Source organism: Astyanax mexicanus, chromosome 3 (genome assembly GCF_023375975.1).
Source record: "Astyanax mexicanus isolate ESR-SI-001 chromosome 3, AstMex3_surface, whole genome shotgun sequence".
NCBI classification, from domain to species: Eukaryota; Metazoa; Chordata; class Actinopteri; order Characiformes; family Acestrorhamphidae; genus Astyanax; species Astyanax mexicanus.
The window spans coordinates 7,002,993-7,018,076 of NC_064410.1; the positions used below are offsets into that span (position 1 = coordinate 7,002,993).

The window sequence follows — 15,084 nt, forward strand, 5'->3', positions numbered from 1 at the left end:
ACTCCGCCCATATGAAACATATTATATTATGCAATATTATATTTAATGCATTTTGCACATTTTCTGTTAGTACAATAAACCTCATTTCAATCCTGAAATATTACTGTGTCCATCAGTTATTAGATATATCAAACTGAAATGGCTGTTGCAAACACCCAAATATTTAGAACTAAAAATAATTAAGATTAATAGGGGTGCCCAAACTTATTCATATGACTGTAAATGTTCTCTAATGTAATAAAAGCAAGAGAGACCAACATTTTGATTCAATCAGAATTTATTGTAATTCTTTACATTCTCTGACTTTGTCCTGATTTCTCCATCAGGATTTATCTCCTCCTCCTTCCTCCACCCCTCTTTCTGTTCTCTCTTTCTGTGGCTTCTCCCTCCTTTGCCTCTCTTGAAGGAATTGTCTTTTACTTTCTTCTTTTAAACATCTTACTCAGCCTTTTCCAGGAGCTTCTCTTCTTTCGGCTCTTATCATTCTCATCCTTAATGACCTCCAGCTTCTTCTGTCTCTCTGGAGACCCTCTCAGTATTTCATTTTCCTGCTCCTGCTCCAGCTCCTCCAACATCTGCATTTCATTTTCCTGCTCCATCTCCTGCTTCAGCTCCTCCAACATATGCATTTCATATTCCTGCTCCAGCTCCTCCGCCTTCTGCAATTCAGTTTCCAGCTCCAGCTCCTCCAACTTCTGCATTGCATATTCCTGCTCCAGCTCCTCCCACTTCTGCATTGCATATTCCTGCTCCAGCTCCTCCAACGTCGGCATTTTATATTCCTGCTCCAGCTCCTCCGCCTTCTGCATTGCATATTCCTGCTTCAGCACCTGCTCCAGCTCCTCCAACATCGGCATTTTATATTTCTGCTCGAGCTCCTCCACCTTCTGCTTCGTCATATCCCTACACTGGTCAGTTGCTTCCTGAGTTTTGGAGCGGAGCTCATCCAACATCTTCCTCATGGTCTCTACCTTCACCTGTTCTTTCATCAGCTTCTCTCTGGTCATCTCTAGCTCTTTATCCTTATACGCCAGCTCATCCTTCAGCTTCCGTCTGTCCTCCCTGAGTTTCTGGATGCACTCTTTTGCCTCGGCCCACTTGCTCTGGACTTCTGCTTCCATTCTCACAATATAGTTTGTCAACTGTTTCATCCCAATGTCCCTACTCTCCACCTTTCTGCGTTCCTCTTTAAGCTCTTCCTGCAGCTTCTGCTTTTGGTCCCTGAGCCTCTGGATGCATTCCTTTTGCATGAGCTTTTTTTGTGTTTCTGCTAGCTGCTCCTCCACCCTTTCAACAGCTTCAATCATCTGTTCCTGCCAATAAGCCGTTTCTGTTCCACAGGGTCTTCTCTCCTTCATTCTGTACATCCTCTCAGGTTCAAGCAGATGCTCCCCGTAACTAGTGCGAACCTGAACCCTCTCACACCCTCTCTGGTGCTCTCGCCCTTGCTGAGAGATCATCTCCTTGATGTGATGTACATCTGTTGATATGTTTTTTAAACCAAACTGCACCATTCTGAACATGTTCAGTTCTGGTAGCAAATAACCAACTCCTGTAGGGTAAGCCATGAGTGAACCTTCTCTGCTGAACTGCTCTGCTGAACTTCTGAAGTGAAGTGATGGAACTTTGCTCTGCAGCCTGTTTTTACACTCCACCCAGAGTGATGTCATAACTTTTAGAATTCTAGGCTGATTCCGCTGTTACCATGGCAACACATGCAACCATGCAACGACTCTGAACACCAGCAATATGAACGAATGAGCCACTTTAACCAGATATTCAATATATATATATATATATATATATATATATATATATATATATATATATATATATATATATATATATATATATATTATACACTGTGTTTACACTGTTTCTGTCAGCATTATTACATTATAACAGAAGAATGACTCTTTCAGAATATTTTGCTTCTAAAGTGTGGAACCCAAATCACTTTTTATTAGCTCAGTATACACTGTAAGAATACATGACACTGTATCTCTTTAACATTTTCTCTTTATCTCTTTACCTCAAAAGAGGGTTTTTATTGAGTATTTTATTTCAATTTAAAATTTCAATTTCAATTTTATTGTTATTTTACTAAAAAAATTATCATGGAAAAAATGTCAAGTCTAATGAAAAAACGACATTTTTTAAATAAAAATATGTAAAGCATGGTAATAGATAAAAGCAATACAAAAGTAACAGAATATCTTGTGTAAAAGTTAGAGTATGTGTCTAAACCTTTGTATTACGGTAGCCGTGTGCATCTCAGAAAGCATCATTTAACCAGGTGTTATCAAACCATATACAGAAAGATATACAATGTATTTTCAGGGAAAAAAAAATCCACTATATTTTAAACTTAATGTTATGCATAGATTTTAAAAAATACGTTTTTAAAGATTTATTATGAAAAGAAGTCTTTTGTGTAAGCATTTGTGCTTAGGGGACCCAAACAGTAACCACAGGCCCTTAATATGGGCCAGCAATGAAAGAGCAACTTCTATTCCATCTAATGTTATTCAGCTCCAGTTAGTTTTAGAGGGAGCAGATGATGGAGGGAAGAAATAATAGAAACCTAGCATTAATCTGTGTTTACTCTCTCCAGCCTTTACAGCTTGCTACATGCAGAGTTTGAGTTTGAGTTGTTTTACAGCTCTGTTTAGGCGCTTAACTTTGTCATTTTTACATACAGAACTCTCTTTATTCAGCTATTCCAAGATAACAGAGGTGTCAAGTAACGACGTAGAAGTAGAAATAGTTTTGGGGTCCCTATACTTTATTAGTTATTAGTTAGTTATTATTTTTAATTATTTTAGTTATTAGACTTTTTACTTCTATCCCTTTTACTTTTTTACGCAATAAACGGTACTTTCTGCTGCTTACATTTTAAAAATGTTTTATATTTCATTCCGGCAACATAAAAAACAAACAGATGAATCGCGCCATCCGGGAAGTTTGTGGTTGGATGACAAGTATAAACATATACATCTTGCAAAACAAAAATGCAACATTGCATTAATCCAGGAAAGTCACTTAATTGAAAATTAAGCGGACAAATTGAAGAAAAAATGGTTTGGTCATGTTTATTCATCTTCATTAAATTCAAAGTCAAGAGATGTATTAATTCGTATTAATAAGAATTTGGTTTTCCATTTAGAAAATATTATTAAAGATGAAATAGGTGGATTTGTGGCCATTAAACTTAAACGTTTTGGGGGTTGCTAGTTTGTATGCACCCAATATAAATCAAAATGATTTTTTTCATTGATATTGTCAACAAGTTGTCTGAATGGGGTAATATACCTTTAATTATTGGAGGAGATTTTAACACAGTAATAGATAAATATATTGACATAATAACAGAAAATCCCCCCTGTGCTCACAGCGTATTGTGAGGACAGCTGAGAGGATCATCGGCGTCTCTCTCCCCTCCATCACGGACATTTACACCACCCGCAGCATCCGCTAAGCAACCAGCATTGTGAATGACCCCACCCATCCCTCACACGAACTGTTCTCCCTCCTGCCTTCGGGAAGAAGGTACCGCAGCATCCGGTCCAGCACCACCAGATTCTGCAACAGCTTCTACCCCCAAGCCATCAGACTCCTTAACTGCAGAGACTGAACTGATGGTTTTTCTGTACATGCACACACACTCTTACCCCACTTACCCCAGAAAATGGAAAGCACTAAAAACCCTACTACCTCACTGGACTCTATTGCACACTGTGTAATAGAGTAATTACTACCTCACCTGGTCTTTTTTGCACACTGCAAAATTTATTTATATAAATTTAAAATTTATTTATTTATTATTCTTTGTCTGTATGGTGTTGTATTGTCTGTCTGCACTTTTGTACTGTTGCACTATTGTTCTGTATACACTGTGTTTATGTGCACCATGGTCCCTGGAGGAACGTTGTTTCGTTTCACTGTGTACTCTGTATATAGCTGAAATGACAATAAAAACCACTTTGACTTTGACAGTTACATAATATTGTTGATGAATTAGGTCTCTCAGGTACATGGTGTTTGTTTCATTCCACTGAACAGACTAGGAATGATATTTGTCTCCAAAAGGATCTGGGGAGTGAAAGCTGGTGGAAATGGGGCCAGTATATCCAAGGACATGGGGAGACTTGAGGCTGAGACTTGTTAGCCCTTCTGTGAGCCTTGTCTCTGTTCTTTCCCCTTACTATTATTATTATTATCATATACAAGGTTATCACTATTAAAAAAAATCCATTCTTATTATTTTACCATAGCTTACCCTAAAAATAAAAAAGACAATAGCAACGGTCACTCATTTTCATTTTTTTTTTATTTATCCTTCTCAGTGTTTATTATTAATTCTCAAATTTCACAAAATCCTAAAACAATCACAATGTAAAAAAAAAACAGAGGCTGTCATAATTATATAGAAAGCATAGACTTTATTCTGAACAATAAGAATAAGAAGTATTCCTATAATAAATGCATAGAACACCACTTTACACATTCGTAAAGTGTAAGTAGAGAACTTAATCTGTATAAAAGTCTTTTAAGAACCTCTACAATCATCTCAGCTTTTGTAAACAACTGTTCAAAATTTCCGTAGAATTTTTATAAAGTTTTTATTAGTTTTATAAAAATATAGGTAACACAGTCCATGAATGTCATGTATACGAGACTCCATAAACACATTCATAACTATAATTATAATACATTCGTAATGTAAATAATGTGAAGTGTACAAATACGTATGTTATAGTACATCATTAATTACTATAAGCTCTTATTATATTCAAGATTTATCAAGATAAGCAGATATATATTTAGAAATAATAATTTTCATTTTCATTTATATGAAATATATAAATAAATAATAGCATGACTCAGTATGTCCATGGTAGGAAGATATATGTGTTAGTCATAATGTGTGCAGAATGATGCATCACATGTTATAAACACAGCTTATGATGCATTATGTCACAATTCATAATGCATAATAAATATGGCTTATATTGTGCTATGCATTTATTTAAAAAAAAAAAAACATGTTTATAATGCCTTATGAATGCATCATAAAATATTATAATTGTGTTCAAAGAGTCTGATAGTTATGATGAATCACAGAAATTGTTACCAAAATGTTCTCTTTTCTCACACAGATTTTATAATATATGAATTATGAATTAACCTATAAGTTTAGAGGATTCCCATTGGAGGAAACTGCTGAGGTCCATTCCTGAGCAGCATTTCCCATCAAATACACATGGAGTATAGCCTCAAACAGCTTTAATTTCACATCACATCTACTGCTTTCAGATCACTCAGACCTGAGCCTCACTTTCATTCAGAGACAAATACTCACACACAAACTTATGAAGTCATCAAACAAACAAAAGTCAACAAGATCTGCTCAAATAATGATATTTTATAGTGATCAGAGACTGAATACATTGGTCTGAGTAGATGCGCTTTTTTATATATTGAGTGTGTTCACATGCTCTTTATAATCCAATTACTGTGAAACATTTGTTTAGACAAGTGATTACGTACGTATGTATTTTTCACACTATAGGTACACTTAAAATCCTTAATTTTTTCCAAAAATCGACAGTGTGTCTTATGTATAAATTCTACCAGTCAGGTATTAAGGAGCAGTAAAGCCACTCCGCTGAAGTGCAGCATTGTACAGGAGTATCAGTTTAGTTCTCCAGCACCAAGCTGAAGTAGCATTAGAATTAGCCGCTAACCACGCTAAGCGCTAGCTCTTTAGCCATTCAGCGATGAGTATTATCGGTCTGTAGACTACTGCTAACCCCTGCTAGCACTGCTGAAGCAGCATTAGCCACTAACTGCGCTAAGCGCTGCATGCATTTTTACTGTGTTAAAACAAGCTATGTGGGATGAACCACATGCTAATATTGCCCTGGCTTTACCAGAACACTTAGGGCTCCTCAGTGTAGCGCTGTCGGGCAATTAGCTCATAATGCAATTACTGCTGCACCCAGTCTTAATTTAAATCTGGAAATCTAAACTTACTGTAAACAAATGAAAGTGCTTTACTCACCCAAATAAACCGTTTTCATAAGAGAAATCTGTGTAGATCAACAAGCGCACCTTTGACTAAAAAGAAAATTACAGTTTTGTTTACTTAGCTTAGCTTTACTCAACTTAGTTACTCCCTCCCACCACAACAACAACCCAGCGGTGAGACCTGCTGAATTAGAAGAAAAACATGGTGCCTCATAATGCACCTTATAATCTGGTGTGCCTTATAATCTGGTCAAGTAAAAAACTGATTTTTGCTTTGCATCTGCTTGCTGGCACTTTTCTTTAATGCAAAAAAAAAAAAAAAAAATTCCCTTAATGACCTAAATGAATTTAAAAATATATATATTTTTTTAGCCAATTAAAAGAAAAGATCTGGACAAATGGGATGATAAGTGGGCCTCAAGAGGAAAAGGTCTGAACATCTGGTTTAATCTAAAAATCAAATTATGCCGTTTACACAACAATTGAATGATCTGATACGTGCTGTAACTTGATTATGAACAATTTCTGAGTGCATGTAAACACACCAAGTTAAAAGTCTCTTTTTAATTATCTAACTGATCTGCTTCCACTCATTTTTCACTGCTGTCCAATTTTACAAAAATGTAGGTTCCCCCATGCCAGTTTCATTTTGTACGTACATTTCTAATATGTTTTAGCAACACTTAAGGATGATGCACTAAAAATGCAATTGAGAATGAATTGTTTTGTGCAAAAGGAACTTTTCAGCTCTGACTGTATGCAACATTTATATGGGATCCTAAGTCTTAGTACATGAGGCCCCAGATGATTATAATGCTATAGCACCACCTTAGCCAACAGATCCATTCACATCTGCCCGGAACATTTGCTAATCCTCAATGTGTACATCTAAGCAGGTCTGCTAGTTCAATACAGTACAGTACTTTCTACTGAGCAGAAAAAGTCTTTTCTAACCGTACTCACAGCATAAACATCAGTCCAGTTATGTTTCAGTAATACATTTTTAAAGATTTCACCACAAACCCCACAAACCTCCTTCTAAAAACCTCAATTACTCCCCCACACCCTTACGTTCTCTATAGCTGCTACAGAAGCTCTTTCTGATATAGGGCCTCTATGACACTGTATCTGTAGGTGTGTAAAAATTGTGTAAAATCATCCCTCTGTGTACTTGGAGTCTGTTGTATGACTGCTCCTGATGGAGAACGGTGTCCATGCGAGAACCTGTAGAGCGGTCACACACACTGGTACCAAACAAACCAAGTAGAACATGGTGCTGTGAAGAGCCTGGAGTGCACTGGATGAACAAAAGAAAGAAAGAAAAAAAAAAGAAAGAAAGAGGGGGAGAAAGAGAGAGAGAGAGAGAGAGAGAGAGAGAGAGAGAGAGAGAGAGAGAGAGAGAGAGAGAGAGAGAGAGAGAGAGAGAGAGAAAGAGAATGTTATAACATTATTTTACCACTAGGGGCTGCCAAAGGCCACTATATTAAGCCTCATACAGTATTACAGGTTATAAAGGTATTCTATGGTTTAACATAACATCATATTATAATAAAACATAGCACAAAAGCAAGCAAATTTACTTTTTAAATGATTTCTTTGTTGTAACAATGCTTATTGTTAATAAAATCTCATACTGTTGGAAAGCCTGTTTATTTCCCTTTTAAATGGTGCCACATTTGCAAGCAACATGCATTTGTGGGATGAGCAGAGCTGAGTAACGTATACTATATGGCTCACTAACAATAAACGTCTATTTTCTGGTGCACCAGATTATAAGGTGCTTTATGCAACACTAGTAAGAAAGAGGGGTGTTGCCATGTTGTCCTTTTAATATATATATATATATATATATATATATATATATATATATATATATATATATATATATATATATATATATATATATATATAATTTTTTTTTTTTTTTTTTTTTTTTTTTTTTCAAACGAGCGCTAAATGTTAATCTACACAGATTTCTCTCCTGAAAACTGTTTATTTGGGTGAGTAAACCTCTTCTGTTTATTTACAGTAAGCTTAGATTTTTAGATTTCCAATAAACCTGGGTGCAGCAATGTAATCATTAGCAGCTAACTGCTAGCACTAGCCGTAGTTAGCGGCTAATGCCGCCTGACAGCGCTACACTGAGGTACCCTGATTGTTACAGTAAGCCAGGGTGATATTAGGTAGAGGTTCGTCCCACGTACCTTGTTTAAACGTGGTAACACGAAGGCTACAGGCGGATAATACTCACCTCTGAATGGTTAAAAAAGCTAGCGCTTAGCGTGGTTAGCAGCTAATGCTAATACTGCTGGAGAACTTAGCTGAAACTCCTGTATAATGCTGTAAGTTACTTCAGCGGAGTGGCTTTACTGATCTTTCAACCTATCTTTTAACATTATAAGTAAAGCCAAAATTTGTTAATTAAAATGTCTGAGGGATTTTATGCAACACACTTAAATAGTTCCCCTATGGTAAGAGGAATTTTGCCCTTAAGATTTATATTGTAGGGACAACTAGAGGCTCTGTAGTTGGGAACAGTTTAATGATTTCAGTGCATTTTCCACTGATAGATAAACTAGATACATTTAATTAGATGTTTAAGCAGAGAAACCATTAAACTGTGATGGATAGCAGCCCTGCAAGCTCTAAATAATTCCCTGAGTCGTGTTATACCCTTCTTGTCTTATTAAAAATAATAATATACATTTTTTTAACTGACAACAGAAGGGTTCAGTGCTTGCAGCTTTACCTCGGGTCTGTAACATTGCCTTCCTTTATCTCCTCATAGCCGTACTGATTGAGAATAGACACCACCAGCATGGGCGCCAGCGACTGAGCGGGTTTGGTGAAAAGAGCATTTGTGCCAAAAACCATAGAGGAGAGTGGAGAGCTGAGGGAGAGGAGAAAACAAGATATTTTTAATTAATATATAATTCTGAAGCTGTTCCTATGAAGTAATAAAACATACTGGTCTTGTTTAAAATGTTTATAAACCTGCCCTAACCTTTAAAAAACAATTTTATTGTGGCCATTTTTACCTCTGTAGTGCCCCCCAACTGTGCTATAGGCAAGGCTGATGTTTCCATATACTTTGGTATGCAGACACATCACAATATGCAGGTCAGTCAATCAATAATACCATCATTTCTGGGTCTCACCGCTGCTCAGCCCAGTCAGCTTCCCCTTTGGCCCCATCTTTAAACCCATACATCACCCAGTGCCCCTCCCAAACTACTCCTCCCATATTTTAGCATTTTTTACATTTGAGCTGAAGGTGGAGTCAGCTAAATCAGGGGGTTTAGTTACCCTGTAAGCACTGTCAAATGGGAAAAAGAAATATTAGATCCGATTCTGGTTCTGTAAGAAACCAAAAAAAAATTGCATTTTCTTTTGGGTAGTTGAGCAATTGAGTAGTTTGAGCAGTTTTTATAGCATACTTTAAAATACTTAACGAAATAGCTTTTATTAACAAACAGCTCATTTTAAAGCCCAAGAACATAATAAAAGAAGAAACAGCAGATCAATATCAGCCGATACTCAAGATATCACTTTTAAATCTGTATATGGAAAGAAAAGGTAAGGTTTATGGTACTGGCATTTAGGTTTACACCACAGCAGCGACATCCACAATAGTTTAACAGGTTAAGAGCTTCTAAAACATACAACAGAGTCACAAAAGTTTTGATTTATACCTGCGTTTGTACTTCTGCAAGTCTGAGTCAATGATGTCCGCCAGTGGAAGGCCAAAGAGACTGAAAGCAGCCTGGACCAAAACCCTTAATCAGATTCAGAGAGAGAAAAAAATGAATTTATATACTTTTTTCTTTATTAATAGAAATTGTATATAATTCTTGCATTTTTACATTTAAAACCACAATTGAAAAGGATAATATTCATGAATTTGGGACTGGACAAATGTACCACTTATATTGATGTGATAAAGTGAATTATCTTAGATAAATAATTTTAAAAAAGGTTATTTGCATGCATAAATTTCACAAACAGGATTTTTTTCAATAGTAACTTATTTTGTTATAATAGAAAAACCCATCTAATTCTTTCCCTCCTGTCCTTGTTTCTTGCAGGAGCTACATAGTAAATACTTTTTTAAAAGACTGTTGCAATTATTCATAAAGAAATACATTTTTCCAAAGTTATTTGGGTATTTAACATTTCTCGACCCCTAGAAATGCATTTCGATTCATATTGGTCCTACTATTTATGTTGTCTGTTGCTCTTAGTTCTATGGAGTTGGCTTGCCCTTACCAAAAAAATATTTTTATACAGTCATTAATCACAGAACCTTGTCAGTTTTTTTTTTCTGTACTCTACTATTTTAAGCTTGCATTAGAAGCCTCCTGTCAGAACGTACATGTTGGCAGTGATGAACAGAGCCAGGCAGTAGTAGTGGCTCGGCCCAAGCAGCAGCATTACTGCAGCAGCACCGGCCTCCATGTAGAAGGTCATGAGGATCAGCTGGTAGTACCCAAACTTGTGAAGCAGATTTTGACTGCCCAACACCAGCAACTGGAGAATACAAGACACAGAAGAACATGAGCAGAATTAAGGCTGGCCAAAATGTATAGCACAATATCTTTTTTAATTTTGGTCGATAAGATTTCCAATACAATTTCCAATACAAATATGAACAGAACAAAAGCCATGACCTATGTTGTACATAATTACGCACCAACACCCACCCTCACACTCTTATTCTTAACTATCTTGGACAATCATCTAATAAAGCGCTAACATAATAAAATCTTAATGTATGGTTGAAAAGATTCAAGTCAGCATCAAGTCAGAAAATTGTCCTTTATTATATATATAGTCTGTCACATCTCTGTGGAGAAATTTTGCAGCACTATTCTTTACAGAATTGTTTTAATTTAGCCATATTAGAGGGTTTTGCAGCAGGAATGACCTGTTTAAGGTCATGCCACAGCATCTCAATCAGACCGTGACCAGGCCACTCTAAAACCTTTTTTTTTTTTTTTTTTTTTAAGCCATTTAGAGGTGGATTGTTTGTTTGCTTTGGATCATTGTCCTGCTGCAGAACCCAAGTACGCCTGAGAAACAGATGGCCGGAAACTTAGCCCCAGATCTTCACACTACCACCACCATGTTTTACGTTCCATGTAATGTTCTTTTTCTGAAATTATTTGTTAGTTTTATGCCAGATGTAACGGGACACATACAATCAAAAAAGTTCCACTTTTGTCACGTCAGTCCAAAGAAAAATCCAAAATCCAGTCCAAGAGAAAAAAAAACCAAAGCCCTGGGAATCAGCAAGATTTTTGTTGGTAAATATGAGGTGGGCTGTTGTGTTCTTTTTGCCTTAGAACTCTCCCATGGAGACCATTTTCAACCAGTTTCTTTCTTATTATTGAATCATTAACACTGACCTTAACTGAGGCAAGTGAGATCTGCAGTTGGGACAATAGAATGGAAAAAAATACCTGAAACACCTCTTTGCTTGGTATCTTCAATGTTAAAACTACTTTTAAATGTTGTGAGAAGGAATGGCAACATTACAAATTTGTAAAACCTTTTTGTTATGTGTTCCAGACCTGAAATGCAGTAATGGATGTGTATTAGCAAATGTAATGAAGCTGAACAAATAAAACATAAAATATCTTGGGTTCATACTGTCTGCAATCTAGTAACGTCAAAGAAACTGTGGAAAAACATTTTACACCTTTTTCTGAATTGGGGTTGTTAAACATATTTGAGCAATGTATGCTGGGTATAGTAGCGAGATCCAAAGATACAGTTTCAAGTTTACCTGAGGGAAGATGAATCCAGCTCCGTACATGATGCTCTTGGCCAGCGACGGAAGGACATTGGGAGGTATGAGATGTTCTGCAAAGATCATGGCAAAATTGTTGCAGAAAGCCAGCATGAAGACCTGGAAGAAGTTCATCACCACAAACAGCTGGAAGTCTCTGTTGGTGACAATCTGCCACGTCATGGTGGTCACCGCGGACAGGGAGAGGGTAGGCTGCTGAAGGTTCGGGTCCGAGCCTTTTTTATCAAAGCGGCCCTCGCTGTAGAAGCCGGTGTAGACCATGCAGGCGCAGCCCAGCAGGGCCACCAAAAAGCAGAAGCCCTGAAAGGCGGCAAAGTTGTCCATGTTGTTGGAGATAAGGCCGCAGAAGAGCACGCTGGAGGAGCCCAGCAGAGACGCTACCTGGTTGTATTTAATCAGCCTCAGTCTGTTCTGGTGATGCTCCGAGATCTCTGCAAACAGGGCACACTGAGCCAGCAGCACGAAGGTCAGCATGCCATCAAAGGCGCATAGTGTGACTACCAGGTGTGCTCCACTCATCCAGTCCCCGGATTCATAGGTCCTCCAAGGGAACCAGGCCAGCAGGAAGGCCAAGCTGTAAAATGGAGCACCATACAGGATGGACAGTCTTCGTAAAGAACAGCAGGACATGCTTGAGTTGTCCTGAAGGTATCCAAACAGTGGGTCATTCAATGCGTTCCAAATCATGTAGACCACCTGTAGACCACAACAGATGTTATATAACAATTCATTTTTGCCAGATAATCTAAATAACTTTAATTAAGAACTCTTTGACCAACCAATTTGACCATTTCAGAGTTCTTCCTGGAACATTTCCGATGAGCCTACCAAACTAATCTTGTGTTCCAACAATTAGTGCCAAAGGTATTCAAATCAATACAATGACAAGAGCGCCCAAATTTATGCACCTGCCTAAGAGTGTTTTAATAATTATTGCACACCTTCTGTAAATCCTATAAACTTAATTTCATGTTCATCTGCTTTATGATACATTTAACTAAAATTGCTGATCCAAACAATCAATGATTTATAAAGAAAAATCATGATAATGATCAGGGGTGGTCAAACTTTCATACTACTGTAATTTGGATGGGCTTCATTCCATTCATCAGCATGTCATATTTTGCTGATTAACCTGGTTAGGCTGATCAACCAGTTTAACCAGCTTCATCAGTTTAAGACTGCCTTTTTTAGGAGGGGCATTGCTGTTGTGATGCATGCTACGTGAGAACACAGATAAGTAATAATACAACAAGTATGCCAATTCTGTGAAACAAGTGAGGCTAAAAGATGCAAAGGAGCTTCTGTATGGGACGTAGTTGTTTATATACAGCTTTGGAAAAAAAATAAGAAACCACTTCTGAATCAATGTCTCTGATTTTGCTATTTATAGGTATATGTTTGAGTAAAACGAACATTGGTGTTTTATTCTATAAACTTCGGACAACATTTCTCCTAAATTCCAAATAAAAAATATTGTCATTTACAGCATTTGTTTGAAGAAAATTAGAAATGGCTTAAGTAACAAAAAAGATGCAGAGCTTTCAGACCTCAAATAATGCAAGAAAACAAGTTCATATTCATAAAGTTTTAAGCTTTCAGAAATCAATATTTGGTGGACATAATAACTCTGTTTTCATGCATCTTGGCATGTTCTCCTCCACCAGTCTTACACATTTCTTTTGCTTTTGGATAACTTTATGCGAGAAAAAAAAAATTAAGCAGTTCAGTTTGGTTTGATGGCTTGTGATCATTCATCTTCCTCTTGATTATATTCCAGAGGTTTTCAATTTGAAAAATTAAAGAAACTCATAACTTTTAAGTGGTCTCTTATTTTTTTCCAGAGATGTATATGCATACATGTGGCTTGCAAAACCCCCCTTTAGGGGTACGTACAGAGCTCATACAGTAACGTTACAGCTCTATAGATACACTGGTATTGAGGATATCTCATTATTTGTTTAGGGTCCACAGTGTGCAGGAGCCCTCACCTGAGACTGGTGGAAGGCTGATTCAGATATCCTGTATTTGTTTAGGAAGAGTTTCACGTAGTAGAAGCTGAAGATGCTGTTCATCATGCTGGACCCGAGAGTGGTCATTGAATAGGCCACCGCAGCTGGATGCGCAGAGAGCCTGAAGAGCTTCATGATGTGAATTTGTCTATGATCATCTACAGATTAAAACATTCATAACACACACAATTCACTGTCTGACAGCGAGCTCGGCTAAACTGCTGCCTGGACCTGGATAAACCTTTTTCCGTGTGTACGGAAGAGGCGGATTCCATGTGTACTGGGCGTGTGTCAATCGGAAACAGGCTGAAGGCAGCCTAACGAGTGTGCATACTTGTGCCCTAATAAGCAGTGAATGCTAGTCGAAGCTAATTAACAAACTGCATATTGTATTCTTGCACACTGAGCTAAATCAATTAACTTAACTATAATAAACCTGTCTAGTTACATCTGTTACTAGAGATATTTTTTCCGAACCTTAAAGCCTGATTTAAACATTTAGCCAGTTAGCCTATGTTAAACTTAATAGCTTACTAGCTAGTATCTAGTATTTAGCATTAGCCTGTTTAGCCTGAGTTATCCCTATAAGCTTACCAGCAATAGTTAGTCTTTCTTTGCCTGAATTATACATTTTAATTAGAATTTGGGGGATAATCATTATCTGGGATAATGATTTTAGCCAGTTAACCTGTCACAGCCTTTTAGCCAGAGTTGGTCCGTTTTAGTGTGCATTAAACCTGTTAACCTAGGTTAGCCAGGGTAATCTTTTCCACAACTGAGTTTCAACTTTCAACAGCATGTTTTAACTAAAATGAACTAGATAATCTTTAGAGCAAGAATTGGTTTGTTATATTTATTTTACATTTAGGTCAGTGTTTGTCTGTTTTAGCTAAACCTTTTTAGAGTTAGAGTTAAATCTGGTAACTCAGTTAGTATTAGTCTGTTTAGCCTGGGTTAACCCTATTAGCTAGCTATCTAGGTTATAGTTAGCCTGCCTATGCCTGAGTTAAACATGTTAATCTGTTTTAGGTTTATCAAACACTTTATCCAGTAAGTCAGATTGAATAATTTGGGTGTTTGTTCGTTGATCTGAAATTATTAAGTGGAGTAGAGAGTGGACAGGCAACTGAAAGTTTTTCAGTATGGAAACAGGATTTTAAATAACTTATTAAACTGCAGAAAAATGGGGTTTTGTGTCACCTACCTACCTGTGGCCCATATATGCCAAACGCC

General features: G+C 37.0%; 1 protein-coding gene across 1 annotated transcript; it reads right to left on the reverse strand.

Moving 5' to 3' along the window:
• Nucleotides 1–4,322: 4,322 nt before the first annotated feature.
• On the reverse strand, nt 4,323–14,115 carry mfsd13al (major facilitator superfamily domain containing 13a-like). Its single transcript, XM_022668096.2, has 6 exons — nt 13,831–14,115; nt 11,816–12,535; nt 10,403–10,557; nt 9,723–9,806; nt 8,780–8,920; nt 4,323–7,327 (listed from the first exon to the last, which is right to left on the reverse strand). Exons 1-6 carry the CDS (start codon nt 13,984–13,986, stop codon nt 7,186–7,188), a joined length of 1,398 nt encoding a protein of 465 aa, XP_022523817.2. The 5' UTR covers nt 13,987–14,115; the 3' UTR covers nt 4,323–7,185.
• Between the last annotated feature and the right edge of the window lie 969 nt (nt 14,116–15,084).

Coding starts and splice junctions, on each gene's coding strand:
- mfsd13al (XM_022668096.2), bottom strand. CDS start 13,986: ATGAAGCTCTTCAGGCTCTCTGCGCATCCAGCTGCGGTGGCCTATTCA. Junction 12,536..13,830: donor CAGCCTTCCACCAGTCTCAG/GTGAGGGCTCCT, acceptor TGTGGTCTACAG/GTGGTCTACATGATTTGGAA. Junction 9,807..10,402: donor CTGTTCATCACTGCCAACAT/GTACGTTCTGAC, acceptor AATCTGATTAAG/GGTTTTGGTCCAGGCTGCTT.